Consider the following 14,896-nt stretch of genomic DNA (forward strand, 5'->3'; position numbering starts at 1 on the left):
TAATAAGGATTTTTTTTTTTTAAAGCTCTAGCCAAATAATTGATTAAAATAGAATGGAAATCTCAGTAATTGGCTTTGGCAGTGCACATTTGGCTACCAGTGGCCTGATGGCTATAAAAGGAAGCCTCCCTCTAGGGCAGGAAATTCAAGGAGACTGCCAAAGGGAAAGAACAGCAGAGGCTGTGTGCTAAAAAGAACCATGCGAAAGAGGGAAGAACTGGCAAGAGCAGCACAGAATGTCTGAGCACTCCAGGAGCTACAGCCCAAAACTGGAAGGAGGCTGAGGAAATCAGAGGTCAACAATAATCCATGAAATCACCCAAGACCCTGAGCAGTTTAACCACACTCTTTTTTCTGCCTACCTGAGGCATTTATTTCACTTGTACCTCAACTCTAGCTCTTCTTCTCTCCTCCTTTTTTTGTTAGTTATTTGTTTGTTTGCCATCTAAAGTCAGGGACTTGTTTTTCTAGGGACCCTTTATTCATCGTTTTTTTTTTTTTGTTTGTTTTTTTTTGGTGCACCATGCAAGCTTTCAGGATCCTAGTTCCTCTGACCAGGGATTGAACCCAGGCCTGTGGCAGTGAAAGCACTGAGTCTTAACCACTGAACTGACAGGGAATTCCCATATTCATTTATATTGACCATATAGTAAATAGACTCAATTGAGAGAAACATTTATTGAGGGCTTATTTTGTGCTGAGCTTAGGCATTAGGGCTAGGGGTAGTAGGGAGGCGATGGGCATGGAGATGAGTAAGGCAAAGGCTCTGCCCTTAATGAGTCTTCAGCCTGGAAAAGACAGACAAATGAACAAATTATTACAATACAGTGTGTCTAGGGAGGAGACACTACTTAAACTTCCCTGGAGAGAAGTGACAGGGATTCATGTCAAGTCCCATGGCATTCAAAAAGTATTTGTTGCTTGATTGGCTGTTCTTCTTGTTAACTAAGTAGGTAAAGCATATTGTCACTCTCCTGCTACCCCAGGAGAGTGGGGTAAATTTCTAATTTGGTGTGATGAAAATTAGAAATTTTCATCACTAATAAGCCTGGGTGGACATTAAGGAATGGGTCAGTAGCCCCATTGGAGCCTCCCATGCTCAGCCCAGCCAGGCATATCACCAACCGCCCAGGTGGATGAAACATGTGTAAGGCAGCGGGATCCTTCTGCAGCTGCTGAACATCTGGTGTGAGGAATCTAGGTAACTGTGAATGAGAGACATTACTCCTCTGGTCCAGACCCTCAGTATTTGGTACAGCTAGTTTGGCTGAGAAACTAAACCAGAACAAAAATTAAGTGTTGCTTCTTCCAGCTTTTGGCATGTCAGAAACTGTGGCTATGAGCCAGAAGAGTAACAGGCTTTGAGAGTGTTCCAGGGCAGAGCAAGAACCCCAGGTAATAGGAAGGTATGCCATGAGAAAACCCTACATTTTACTGACAGAGGCAGTAGGTACTGAGAGCAAATTGCATGCTGAATTTAAGGTACAAAAGGGGAGGAGGGTCTTGCAAATTCCCCAGGCTCACTATCACACAACAAATATAACTCTCTGTCCAGCTTCTTAAAATCCTTTGGTGTTATGTCAAACAGCTTCTAATATTTTATTTCTATCCTCCTTTATTTTTTCTTGTTGTTGTTCAGTCACTCAATTGTGTTCAATTCTTTGCAACCATGGGCTGCACCACACCAGGCTTCCCTGTCCTTCACCATCTCCCAAAGTTTGCTCAAATTCATGTTCACTGAGTTGATAATGCCATCTAACCATCTCATCCTCTGTCACTCCCTTCTCCTTTTGCCTTCAGTCTTTCCCAGCATCAGGGTCTTTTCCAGTGAATTGGTTGTTTGCATCAGGTGGCCAAATTATTGGAGCTTCAGCATCAGTCCTTCCAATGAATATTCTGGATTGATTTCATTTAGAATTGACTGGTTTGATCCCTTTGCTGTCCACGGGACTCTCAACAGCCTTCTCCAACACCACAGTATGAAAGCATCAAAGTGTTTCTTATTACAAAGTGATAACATGCTTGTAAAAATATTCAAATACATCCAGTATGGATACCCCAGGAGGTCACTCTACCTAGGCTCTAAGTGGTGTACAGGAGCGTGATGTGCAATCCCTTTCCACAATGTTGGGGGTGAAGCCGGGCATTGCAACTGCACCTGCATATTCCTACAGCTTCTCAGAGTCCTATGGACAATGACTGAGAAGACAAACCATGCAGGAAGCATCTAAAAAAAAAAATCCTGGCTCCCCTCCCAGGTGCCACCAGCACAGCCCAGAGCAGGCTGTCAGGACTTCAGCTCATAAACACCTAGTTAGGTCAGCAGCTAATATTGTTTGCAGTCTTCAAGAAGATTCTGCTGCCTTTACCTCTTCTTCAGTTCTCATCTTTCACTATACCTCTGTCCCAATAGGTGGTTAGCCATCCCCCATCACTGGGACATGACAATTCTTTCCTTTCCTTTGGGGACCAAGGCCTTGACCTAAAGGATGAAGGTGTCAGCTTATCCCCAGTGTCATAGCTAAGGGGATGTCTGTGGCATACACTCAGTGCCCACTGAATACTGATACACCATCTCCCTACCTTACAGAGATACTCTGGACACAGTCTCCCATAGCCCCTCAATCAACCCTTACGCATTAGTACTCACGTGCGTGCACACACACACGCACAAACAGATCAACGCTCCTGAGGTGTATAAACTACTCGCGTTTAGCCATGACTTTTCATGCCCTCTTTTTCAGACTTTAATCAGATTCAGTCCCACTAATACACTTATAAATGCCTCAGCTCTTAAGGGTACACAAGTAGCCTTTACAAAATCCTTCTTTGTGCGACTACTTAACCTCCCCGAAGATCAAGAAGCAGGAATCAGAAGTTATGGATTCATTGAATGTTAAAATAGGTCTTTCCACTCTTTCATCCATTAAACAAATCTGTATTCAGGTTGTACTCTGTGCCTTGTAATGTGTACCGGGTTGTATGGTTCTCTCCTTTTGTTTCACAGATAAGAAAGCAGAGGCCCAGGTGAGCTGAGGGTGCACACAGTCTCTTAAATGGCAGGTATATCCATGAAACCTCACTCCCCTTTCTGGATTCTTTATATCCACATACTGAAGAGAAACTCATCTTAAGTCCTAAGCAGTAACTTAAAGCAGATGATGAGCTTAAGAGGAAGAATTACCACCAGTGATACCACCGATCAGAGGACATTCTTCACTACTATGGAGTGGAAGGACAGATTACTCTTAAGAAAAGCAATTACACAGGTCACTGCTGTCAGTGTTATGATCCTGTATTAGCAGATGGAGTGTGTGTCCCCTGTTGAGGAGTAATAGCACCAGGCTTTGTATAGGTTCCCAACCCGTCGCCTGAAATGGCAAAGTCCCCCAACTCTGAAAACTGTTTGTTTTTTTTTTCTTTGCTAACTCATTTGGCAACAAAATCTGTCCTGAACTGATGCAAATCAATTCTCAGTCTTTGTTTATCCTTTGTATATTCACACCTTTTTGCTTCAGAAGCATCAATATATTTGTAATGGGTGCTTCTAGACCCCATATATGTGGTTTAATATAGTATATAGAAGATATTGTTTTTCTAAAATCCACAAAATCCTGAATTAAAAAAAAGAAAATTGACCCCAAGGATCACAATACATCTAGGTATTGTGGATGTATATTATATTTAGAATATACAGTCTCTTACAGGATTGGTTTAAGAAATATTGGTTCTTACCCTCTCCCAATACATAAATAAGATTGATTTCACTGAGACTATACCCTTCCCAGGCTCAGTCTAGTTTTATAGATTCTGTAACTATAAAAGAAACTGTATTTTCAGTTTATTCCTTAAGAGTTGCTTGTACAACAAAGGAAACAAAAAAATTAAACCTTGGAATTCACTATAATCTGAATTAGTCTAGAGATGGTACCTGGTGACTTCTCCTGCCTGCCTGTTGTGCAATGGCTAGTATATTAAACTGCTGGTTGCTGTGCTGGTGATAATTCCTGCATTATCAGGTGTTCAGAGGAAGTGATGCACATTGGGTCTCAGTTCATCTCCCCCAAACTCCAGTCACTTCTTTTCTGACTCACATTTCCCAACTCTCCTTTCACTTCAGTGCAGGAATTCTCAGTATTATTTTTTTAATATTTATTTGTTTATTTGTCTGTGTCGGGTCTTAGTTGCAGCACATGGGATCTTCTTTGTGTCATGCGAGATTTTTCATGCTTGCTTGACAGCCCCTTGTGAGTCTCACATTCTAGACAGGGTCAGGAAACTTTTCCTGTGAAAGGCTAGATACTAAATGTTCTATGCTTTATGGACCACATAGGGTCTCTAGTTGTTGTCTGGCCACTCCTCAAGGCTTGCAGGATCTTAGTTCCCCAACCACGGACTGAACCCTGGCCTTCACAGAGTCCTAACCACTGGACTATCATGGAATTCCCTGTTGTTTTTTATTTTTTAATAGAACATTTTACAAATGTCAAAACCATTCTTAGCTTGAAGACCATACAAATGCTGCACAAAATATGGAAAAAGAAAATGAATACTGCAGTCACTAAAGGCCACAGATTCAGCTTCAGTGATAAGTAAATAAATGCTTGTGTAACAAGCTAAGTACTATGCTTAGGTCAGAAGTGGTCAGGCATAAGAAATGGTAAAGGGGGAGCTTTGTATTGGGACCAGGAGGTAGCTAAGCTCTGTAAGGACAGGCATCATTTTGTATCTTGATCACTATTGTAACCCAAAAATCTAGCATAGCACTGATTTATAGTAGGTACTTAACTAATAATTTTCACTATGAAAGCATTTGGTGTCATTTTGGGGGGTTCCGAAGAGCTCTGGTACCACAGTCCTTTATGTTTCAGTGCAGAAAGAAAGAGTTCAGGAAGAGACAAAGTGATAGATTAAGAAATGATTTATTTGAATAGGCTGCTTGTGAGGCTTACAAGCCAGAGGGTGACAGGGTGCCATACCCCAAGAATTTAGTGGGCTGCAGTTTTATAACCAAAGTAAAAGTAGAGAGAGGGAGAAGAAATTTCTTTTTCTTGAATAGACGTCATCCTTCCATCATCAGCTCCTCCTGTAGGTTGAACAAGAGAATTTTCTTGTTCTACGTGGCCAAGCTAGGTCCACAAATTACTGTTTTTTATGTGTGCAGAGAGCATGTCCTAGGGAATCATTAACTTATTGAGCTCACTGGACAAGATGTCTCATGCCAGCATTGTTTTATTGTTTGTAGGCATATCTCATACTTCTGTTGTATGGTTTGTTGCTAAGCAAGCCCGCTTGGTTTTGTGGTTAAGCAAACCTGATTTTTTTTTAATCTGAGTAATTGGTTTTTTTAATCTGAGTAATACAAGGGTCTCCCGTATTTTTTCTACTTACAATCCCCTAGTGGGATTAACTATTTAATGACCTGTTTTGTCCCTTTGTGAAAGTTGCTCAGTCGTGTCTGACTCTTTGTGACCCCATGGACTATACAGTGCTTGGAATTCTCCAGGTCAGAATACTGGAGTAGGTAGACATTCCCTTTTCCAGGGGATCTTCCCAATCCAGGGATCAAACCCAGGTCTCCTGCATTGCAGGTGGATTCTTTACCAGCTGAGCCACCAGGGAACCCCAAGAATACTGGAGTGGGTGGACTATCCCTTCTCTAGTGGATATTCCCAACCCAGGAATCAAACTGGGGTCTCCTGCATTGTAGGCAGATTCTTTATCAGCTGAGCTACCAGGGAAGCCTTTTGTCCCTTTACTCTGTCTCTGTCAACGAGATGAATGAATATGTGTGTATGAATGAATGGAAATTGGACTTTATTTAAAAGGAAGCTTAATCTGGTTATATGTTCTAAAGTCAAGGCCAATGAGGAGGCTTTTATGGAAGACCAAGTGGGAGGAACTAGACCACGAGGGACAGATGGAATGGAAAGGGAGGGAGAAATGGTTGTGAGAAATGGGAGGAATGAAAATCACTAGAACTCAAATGACTGATTGATTGGATGTGGGGAACAAGAGAGAAGGAAATTGCTCTCCAATCTAAGAGCCCAGCAGCAGCATCAGAGAGAGAAGGGAGTCCTACGATGAAGAGATGGTCCAGGAGTTGAGAAGGAAGGAATGGAGGAAATCGTTCAAATATAGTTTTCCTCAGTCCTAACCAACTAGCCATACCAGGCAACCCTGATGGCTCTAGTTAGACTGAACTTGGCTAGAAGAACCTTTTGGTTGGCCAAGAATTTAGAATTCAAGTGGCATCTAAAACAGGCAGAGAGGCCAATTGGAATAGGTGGGTATGACAGCAGAGCTACAGCAGCTAGAAGGCAACCATGAGGCTCTTGAAACAAAGAACCAGTCTAACTGATGAGATGACCCACTGCTGCTGCTGCTGCAGTCACTTCAGTTGTGTCCGACTCTGTGTGACCCAGTGGATGGCAGCCCACCAGGCTCCCACGTCCCTGGGATTCTCCAGGCAAGAACACTGGAGTGGGTTGCCATTTCCTTCTCCAATGCATGAAAATGAAAAGTGAAAGTGAAGTCGCTCAGTCGTATCCTACTCTTCGCAACCCCATGGACTGCAGCCTACCAGGCTCCTCTGTCAATGGGATTTTCCAGGCAAGAGTACTGGAGTGGGGTGCCATTGCCTTCTCCGAGATGACCCACATGAACACTTAAAAGAATAATGAAGTACTAAGTGATATGGTATTAAGTTTAAGACCTGGAAGAGTTCAGAAAAAGGAGAGAACTACTGGGGCTGACCTGAAACTGAGAGAGAAATGTGCCAACACTGGCATTGAGCTGGGCCCTGGAGGAAGGATAAAATGTGATTGGGGGAGCTCAGGGTAGATAATGTTGTTGAAGTCAGAGCAAAGGCCTCCTGATGGAGGAGTAGTGTAACTGGTTCCACTGAGAAGAAGGTATGGGCTGGAGTGAAGAGGAAGTGGAAAATATGAGATTATTTAAAGAGAGCATAAAGTAAAACTTGGTAAGAGATTGGATGTAAAGATCAGGGAAGAAAGAGTCAAAAATTAAAACCAACATTCTTGACTGTGGAGGGTGGTGATTGGACAAAGATAGAAAGCACAGTGAAGCCAGATCATGCTCGCAGTTAACTTATGCAAAGTCAACCATATGTACTTAGTGAGTGGGTGAGAGAGGGGAGAGAAACAATTTAAATATGCAGGTGAGGCAAGGCGAGGACTTCCCTGCTGGCACATTGGATAAGAATCCACCTGCCAATGCAGGGGACATGGGTTTGATCCCTGGTCCAGGAAGATTCTACATGCCATGGAGCCACTAAGCCCATGCACCACAACCACTGGGCCCACATGCCTAGAGCATGTGTTCTGCAACAAGAGAAGCTACTGCAACGAGAAGCCTGCACACCACATGGAAGAGTAGCCCCTGTTCACGCAATTAGAGAAAGCCTGTGTGCAGCAACGAAAACCTGGCACAGCCAAAATAAATACGTTTTAAAAATAAATAAATATGCAGGCGATTCTGATCAACCTCCTATCCAAAGAGCCCCTGTTCTGTGAGAAGGAGACAGCCACTCCAGAATTGAGAGCTGCGGATATGCTTTTCCCTCAGCTGGTCTCAGTTCCTGTACACCTCTCATAGTATGAACCTTTCATTATGCTGATGGTGATCCTGGTGTTCAAAGAAAAAGATTTTTTTCATACAATATGATCCCTAAAGGCAAGCCAATTACTTATTCCAGTGTGAAATTAAAAAAAAAAATTCCATCATTTGCCAGCTAGAGAAACTGTACTCTGCGATTTTTGCTTTAGAGTCTAACTTTACACCTGAAAATGTAACAACAGGACTATTTGCAAGGGAAAATATCCTTTAGAATGCCCTGAGTTGAGAGTAACAGAAAACTCCACTCATACTAGTTTAAAACAATAAAGGGGGGACTTCCCTGGTGGTCCAGTGGTTAAGACTCCCCCTTCCAATGCAAGGGGTGTGAGTTTGAGCTAAGATCTTACATGCTCCACAGCCCAAAACCAAAACATAAAACAGAAGCAATATTATTACAAATAAAGGCTTTAAAAATGGTTCACATAAAAAAAAAATCTTAAGAAAATAAAGGGAATATATTGGCTTGAGTGTGTGCTGAGTCACTTCAGTCGTGTCTGACTGTTTGAAACCCTATGGACTGGAGCCCTCCAGGCTCCTCTTTCCATGGGATTCTCCAGGCAAGAATACTGGGGTGGGTTGCCATGCCCTCCTCCAGGGGATCTTCCCGACCCAGGTCTCCTACATCTCCTACATTGGCAGGCAGGTTCTTCACCTCTAGTGCCACCTAACTAATAAGTCCAGATACGATAGCAAGAACATGCACAGGGTGGGTGAGGAGTGGGGATCGCACATTCAGAGACGATAAGATGATGCTGAAACTGTGAGCCCTGATTGAGACAAACAGACATTTGTGGGAAGAAACCCACTCTGGGATCTGTCTTCTTCATCAAAACCCAGCTAGCAATAAATCAGTAAATCTAGCTAGCCTATGTGAACAGGTCCATCCTATCCTTCTGACACAAAACATACCCGCATTCATTTCCTCTGGATGTCAGAATATAGCATATACAATGACCTACACATTTATCCAAAGGAGTCATTTATCCATGCACCTTCTCTTGAGTCTTAACTCATGAGCTTTATTCTCTGTACTTTAATAAGACCTCTGCCACTGTGAGGCATTACTGGGGACCTATCAACAATTCTGCTTAGGCCTTGGATCTCCTGGAGCTACTGACATAAAATGAAACAAAAACAGCACCCCACCCTCTGGAAGGCAGAGACCAATTGCAATGCATTCTTTTTCTTTTTGCAATCTCCCTCCCTTCCTTGTCTTTCTTCCTCTCCCATCTCTCCGTTCCTCTCTTTTTCCTTCATGAGTTCTCCTTCCCTGTCCTAAGCCTTGCTGGTCCTCCAGCTCCACTGGGACACTGGGCTGTGGGATGGGGGTCAGAGTACCAGCCCAAAGAAACATGAAGAAAGCAGGAGGGCACATGCATCTGCCAGAACCCCTGGCCCACCTGACTGCCTTCTCTGTTACTCTCAGGCCTCCTGGGATGGATGTCAGCCGCCTCCTCCTGGCTACCTTGCTGGTCTGCCTGTGCTTCCTCACTGCCTACAGCCACCTGGCACCTGAGGAAAAGCCCAGAGATGAAAGGAACCTGAAGAACAACTCTTCCATGAACCTGTTGGATTTCCCTTCAGTCTCTATCGTGGGTGAGTTGCCTGGCCTGCGGCCCAGCCTCTGGGCTCTGGCCCGTGAGAAGGGGCTGCAGGGGGTCAAACACTCCCCAAGCCGATATCAGGATCCATTGCCATCGGTCAGAGCTCCTTTATGCTCATTCCTCAGAACAATTCTGGAGGAATCAAGTGCCCCTTAACTCATTTGGTTAAGAAAGCTCTGCCTCTCACCAATCTAATATGCAGCTTAGCATGATAGAGGCTCTAAGAAACCACAAAGTCAAGGCACTTGGTGAATTTGGTTTAACTTGGTGTTTCTGAAACTTACTAAATCACATAACTCCTATCAGTGGTAAAATTTTTAGAAAATGCTGCAGAATATAACCAAATTTGGGACAAACTAGTTCTTTCATGCCAGGGTTGAGAATTGAAAATGACTGCTCAGAGGAAAATATCAGGGGTATTAGAGCCTAGCATTGGAAAATTTCTGGTTTAAATTCATCTGACAATAATTATAATAAAATATATATTTATTTTCTGATAGGCACTCTGAAGTGAATACTATTTTTATTCCTATTTTATTCCACAGCTAAGTAAATTAAAAGTTAGAAAAGTTAAGTAATTAACATACAGTTTGTAATTGGCAGAGACGGTCCACGGGTCGCAAAGAGTAAGACAAGACTGAGCGACTGAACTGAACTGACTGAACTGAATACACACCCAGGCTCTGGGTTAGGTTCTGTTTAACTCCAGAATCTAAGCTCAAAACTAATATTCCTTACTGACTTGCCTCTCACTTCAAAAAGAGGATATTCTAGATATATGGGAAGGGACTGAAGCACATTAACATTGGTCTGTGTCAGATTTTCCACTATATAAACATACCTCATTTATCCTCACAACTCTTGAAGGTAGGTATTACAGTACCTACTTGCATATGAGAAAACTGAGTCTTAAGGAGATTAAGTAGGTTGTCCAAAACCACAAAGCTGTTATGTGGCAGTCAGGATTCAAATCAGGTCTGCCTGGCTCCAAGGCTCTGAGAAATAGGAAATAGGAATACCGGAAACACAAGACCATCCTTGTAGAGACACTGAGTCCATTTTCCAGGGCCTTCTTGGATTTTCCCTTTTGCTTTCCTTCAGAGAACTCTTTGCTCTCAGTCTCTGTCTCCAGGTCTGCAGCCAGGCTGCAGAAGCTGCTGGCCTAAGTCCCAAGATATGATCTATCCAAACAAACCTTCATCCTCTCCCCAACCCTGGGGCTTCCTAGAGCCCTCTCTGCTCTTTGCACTTCACTGAAGTTAAGGACCCTCAGAAAATGGCTTTGTTCCTTCTGTCTCTCTTTGAAGCGCTGAACAAGAAATCCAAAAAGATCAGCAGAAATGAAGCGGAAAAGAAGAAAAGACCTTCCAAGGTAGGCCTGGGAGTTCACATTGTCGGGATGGGACTGGACTTAAAGCGGGAGGACACCTAAGCTCTGGCTAGAAAATAAATGAAAGATTTCCAGGGTTGCATGCCCCAGAGAAACTGAAAGCTACCAAAACCGTCCTGACCTCAAGCACTGAAACAGACAGCCAACAGCTGAGGTCCAGGATGCTGAGTAAAATTGCTTATCTACACTAAACTAGCTTGAACCTTGCCTAAAATAACTAGCTCAAACTTCCTAAACTAGCTCGAACCCTGCGTGAAATTTCACTGTCATTCATTCTTTTGGATGAAAGCAATGTTTCCCAAACCTCAGTCATTTCAGAACCATTTCTACAACTTTTACCACATCTGAGTTCCACTTATTTAATATTTGTTTAAAACTTAAAAACAAAAATACTATGTAACAGGACTTCCCTGGTGGCTCTATGGTAAAGAATCCTCCTGCCAGTGCAGAAGACATGGGTTGGATCCTTGGGTCGGAAAGACCACCACACGGCTCGGAGCAACTAGGCCTGTGCGCCCCGACTATTGAACCTGTGCTCTAGAGCCGGGGAGCTGCAACTAACTACTGACCCTGTGCGCCCTAGGGCCCATGCAAGGCGACAAGAGAGGCCACTGCAACGAGAGGCCCAAACACTGCACCTAGAGAGTAGACCCCACTAACCACAGCTAGAGAAAAGCCCTCGAAGCAACCAAGACTCTGGACAGCCAAAAACAAAAATAAATTAAAAGAAAAACAACTATATAATCATGATAGAAAACCAGTATCACTTGGCATAAATAGGAAGTAACCATGAAAATAAGTAAAATGAAAATAAAACCTTGTTCGCAAATTCTAGCGAATTGGTTCTAGCGGTTGGTGTTGCTTGCCACGTTCTAAATCTTAGACTTGCTCTCTGCATTAACAAAGAAGGATTAGAAAGTGTTGGGGAAACACTAAGGATATATTGACATCAAACTGAGCCTTTCCATTTGAAAGAGACTGAAAAAAGAATCCTCTCTCACTGTGTGATTCAGTGTCATTTAATATTCATGTACTGCCTAAAATTGTACCACCATGATACAGGTTCCCACACTTGGAGAAATACTAGATTAAGGCACTGTTGAAATGCACAGTGTTCCTATTTTAGTGTGCCTCATTTGATCAGATCATGGCAAACAGAGCCAGAATACTGTACTAGGCATTGGAACACGACCTGGCACTGTTTGCACAATTAAGTTCCCTGTTCTCTTTGAGCCTTCTGTAAAGTGAACAAGCAGATCAGATGATTGACAGCACTGTAAAATCTATTTACATGCTAGATTCTGGGAATACAGTAGTGAACAGAGAGATATATAACTGCTCTCATGGAGTTTACACTCTTCTGGGAGAAACAGAACAGCACGTTAACCAGTGCCGTTCAGATAATGATAAACACTGTGAAGGAATGAAAGCATGGCAGTGAGACAGAAGAAAGGGAAAGTGGTCAGGGGAAGTTCTCTAGGAGGAGGCAGCACTTAAAAGACTGAGAAACTCTGTAATCTTGAGCCACAGTGTTCAATGGAAATGCAATGTGAGACACATATAAATTAAAATTCTAGTAGCCAGATTTTTAAAAGAAAAAAAAACAGGTGCAATTAATATTAATATTTTATTTAACTCAGTAGATCCCAAATATTATAATTTTAATATGTAACCAACATAAAAAGTTATTGATATTTTACTTTTTTTGCACTAAGTCTTTGACTTTTACACTCTCAATTCCAATGCCCAGTTTTTAACACTAGTGAAATACAGTCCTAACAAAACAATGTTCAGTTCAGTTGCATCCGACTCTTTGCGACCCCATGAATTGCAGCACTCCAGGCCTCCCTGTCCATCACCAATTCCCGGAGTTCACCCAAACTCATGTCCATCGAGTCGATGATGCCATTCAGCCATCTCATCCTCTGTCATCCCCTTCTCCTCCTCCCCCCAATCCCTCCCAGCATCAGAGTCTTTTCCAATGAGTTAACTCTTTGCATGAGGTGGCCGAAGTATTGGAGTTTTTCAGCTTTAGCATCAGTCCTTCCAAAGAACACCCAGGACTGATCTCCTTTAGAATGAACTGGTTGGATCTCCTTGCAGTCCAAGGGACTCTCAAGTGTCTTCTCCAACACCACACTTCAAAAGCATCGGTGCTCAGCTTTCTTCACAGTCCAACTCTCACATCCATACATGCCAATGGAAAAACCATAGCCTTGACTAGACGGACTTTTGTTGGCAAAGTAATATCTCTGCTTTTGAATATGCTATCTAGGTTGGTCATAACTTTCCTTCCAAGGAGTAAGCATCTTTTAATTTCATGGCTGCAATTACCATCTGCCGTGATTTTGGAGCCCCCCAAAAATAAAGTCTGACACTGTTTCCACTGTTTCCCCATCTATTTCCCATGAAGTGATGGGACCAGTTGCCATGATCTTCGTTTTCTGAATGTTGAGCTTTAAGCCAACTTTTTCACTCTCCTCTTTCACTTTCATCAAGAGGCTTTTTACTTCCTCTTCACTTTCTGCCATAATGGTGGTGTCATCTGCATATCTGAGGTTATTGAGATTTCTCCCAGCAATCTTGATGCCAGCTTGTGCTTCCTCCAGCCCAGCGTTTCTCATGAGGTACTCTGCATAGAAGTTAAATAAGCAGGGTGACAATATACAGCCTTGACGTAGTTGTCTTTAATGGGAAACATTTTACTTCATCTTTAAATTTTAATTAAAATTAAATAAAAATTGAAAACTTGGTTCCTCAGTTGCCCTAGACACATTTATTAAAGTACTCAGCAGCCACATATGGTGGGTGGCTGCCTGCACTGGACAGCATAGCAAAGAATGTCCCCAGGAAAGGAAGCCCCAAAACAAAGCGCCTGCAACAAGAACTCATTTGCTGTGTTCGGTGCACAGAGGGCGAGTGGGTGGGGCAGTGTGTTTAAGACCAGTGGGAGTGGTAGGCGGGCCAAACCACAGAGGGCCTCAGGGATCCCAGTAAGGGGAAGGAGGACGTGCTTAGTCCCTTGTGCGCTGGAGACTGGACAGTAAGGGGGCAAGGGCAGCAGACAGGGGCCAAGCCCAGGGTTTCAGCGGTAGCGAAGAAGTGGCTAGACTCCGAACCTACCGTGAAGGCAGTACCAACAGGGATTGCGGATACACTGGAAGGGGAAGACAACAGAGACGGTAGTTTAAAACCGTGCAGCTGAGTGGGATCCCGTAGGGAGAGAAGAGGCCAGCCCCGAGCCAGTTAAGTGTTGATGGCGGAGCAGGCTGGGACCCGCTAGGGTGCTCTGTGGGCATGGTGGACAGCAGGTGGGGACGTCTAGTCCGAGGAGTTCCCAGGCAGGGGTGAGGACGAGTGGGGAGGACGTAGATGGCTCGGGCAGCCCCGGCGTTTCCCCGCAGAGAAAGGCTCCGATGAAGAACGTGGCACGGCCCCCGCCGCCTACCCCCTGCGTGGCCACCCGCGACAGCTGCAAGCCTCCAGCGCCCGCCTGCTGCGACCCGTGCGCCTTCTGCCAGTGCCGCTTCTTCCGCAGCGCCTGCTCCTGCCGCGTGCTCAACCCCACCTGCTGAACGCGCCTCAGGGTGGCGGGGCGGGGCTCCCGGGGCCCTGGGGCCTTTCTGGGGTGGGAGAGCTCTGGTAAGAGGGGCTTCCGAAAAAGGGGTGGGCGTGGCTATTGACGTTGGGGCGGGGCTTCAGGAAGTCTCAGCTAGGGCTGGGCTAAAATCCAAATACATGTAATCTTCTCGAAAATGTGTGGCTTTTTCTTTAAGGAACCCGAACCAATCTTTTCCCTTCTCCTAGTCCCCTGCACCGCAGAAGTTACGCGAGCTGCGCACCTGCTGTCTCCCAGGCCTAGGGAAACGCGGTTACTTAGCCCTGAGGCTGCACTCCTGGTAAGCGCTTTTCTGGATCTGGCAGCCAGAGACAGTGCTGCCCCCTACCTTTAACCCTAGGGACACCCGAAGTGGAGACGCTCAGTCGTGTCCGACTCTTTGCGACCCCATGGACAGTAGCCTACCAGGCTCCGCCATTCATGGGATTTTCCAGGCAAGAATACTGGAGTGGGCTGCCATTTCCTTCTCCAGGGGATATTTCCAACCCAGGGATCGAATCCAGGTCTCCTGCATTGCAGACAGACGCTTTACCGGCTGAGCCAGGACACCCGAAGCTGCCTCCAAAATCAGGGAGGCAGAAAGTAAAGTCGCTCAGTCGTGTCCGTCTATTTGCAATCCCATGGACTGTAGCCTGCAGGGACTTC

The 14,896-nt window shown here is 44.4% G+C and overlaps 1 protein-coding gene and 1 non-coding gene across 3 annotated transcripts; both read left to right on the forward strand.

Moving 5' to 3' along the window:
- Nucleotides 1-2,044: 2,044 nt before the first annotated feature.
- On the forward strand, nt 2,045-2,229 carry LOC139186712 (small nucleolar RNA SNORA73 family). The gene has a single exon (XR_011570380.1). It is a non-coding gene; the product is annotated as a small nucleolar RNA SNORA73 family (small nucleolar RNA).
- A 6,627-nt stretch (nt 2,230-8,856) lies between these two features.
- On the forward strand, nt 8,857-14,388 carry ASIP (agouti signaling protein). 2 transcript variants are annotated; one of them, XM_070801527.1, is made up of 3 exons: nt 8,857-9,234; nt 10,550-10,614; nt 14,037-14,388. In XM_070801527.1, exons 1-3 carry the CDS (start codon nt 8,961-8,963, stop codon nt 14,205-14,207), a joined length of 510 nt encoding a protein of 169 aa, XP_070657628.1. In that variant the 5' UTR covers nt 8,857-8,960; the 3' UTR covers nt 14,208-14,388. The 2 variants fall into 2 exon arrangements, 1 of the variants encoding a protein (XP_070657628.1); XR_011570196.1 differs by lacking the exons at nt 8,857-9,234; nt 10,550-10,614 and adding an exon at nt 13,231-13,814 and having other exon boundaries at nt 14,037-14,174.
- Nucleotides 14,389-14,896: the final 508 nt, after the last annotated feature.

Source organism: Bos indicus, chromosome 13, assembly GCF_029378745.1.
Source record: "Bos indicus isolate NIAB-ARS_2022 breed Sahiwal x Tharparkar chromosome 13, NIAB-ARS_B.indTharparkar_mat_pri_1.0, whole genome shotgun sequence".
Lineage (NCBI taxonomy): Eukaryota > Metazoa > Chordata > Mammalia > Artiodactyla > Bovidae > Bos > Bos indicus.

What these genes read in the sequence shown, in the direction of transcription:
- ASIP (XM_070801527.1), top strand. Translation starts at nt 8,961, where the DNA reads ATGGGGGTCAGAGTACCAGCCCAAAGAAACATGAAGAAAGCAGGAGGG. An exon ending in CCCTTCAGTCTCTATCGTGG is followed by an intron (nt 9,235 to 10,549) that starts GTGAGTTGCCTG and finishes CTCTCTTTGAAG; the next exon opens with CGCTGAACAAGAAATCCAAA. An exon ending in AGAAGAAAAGACCTTCCAAG is followed by an intron (nt 10,615 to 14,036) that starts GTAGGCCTGGGA and finishes GTTTCCCCGCAG; the next exon opens with AGAAAGGCTCCGATGAAGAA.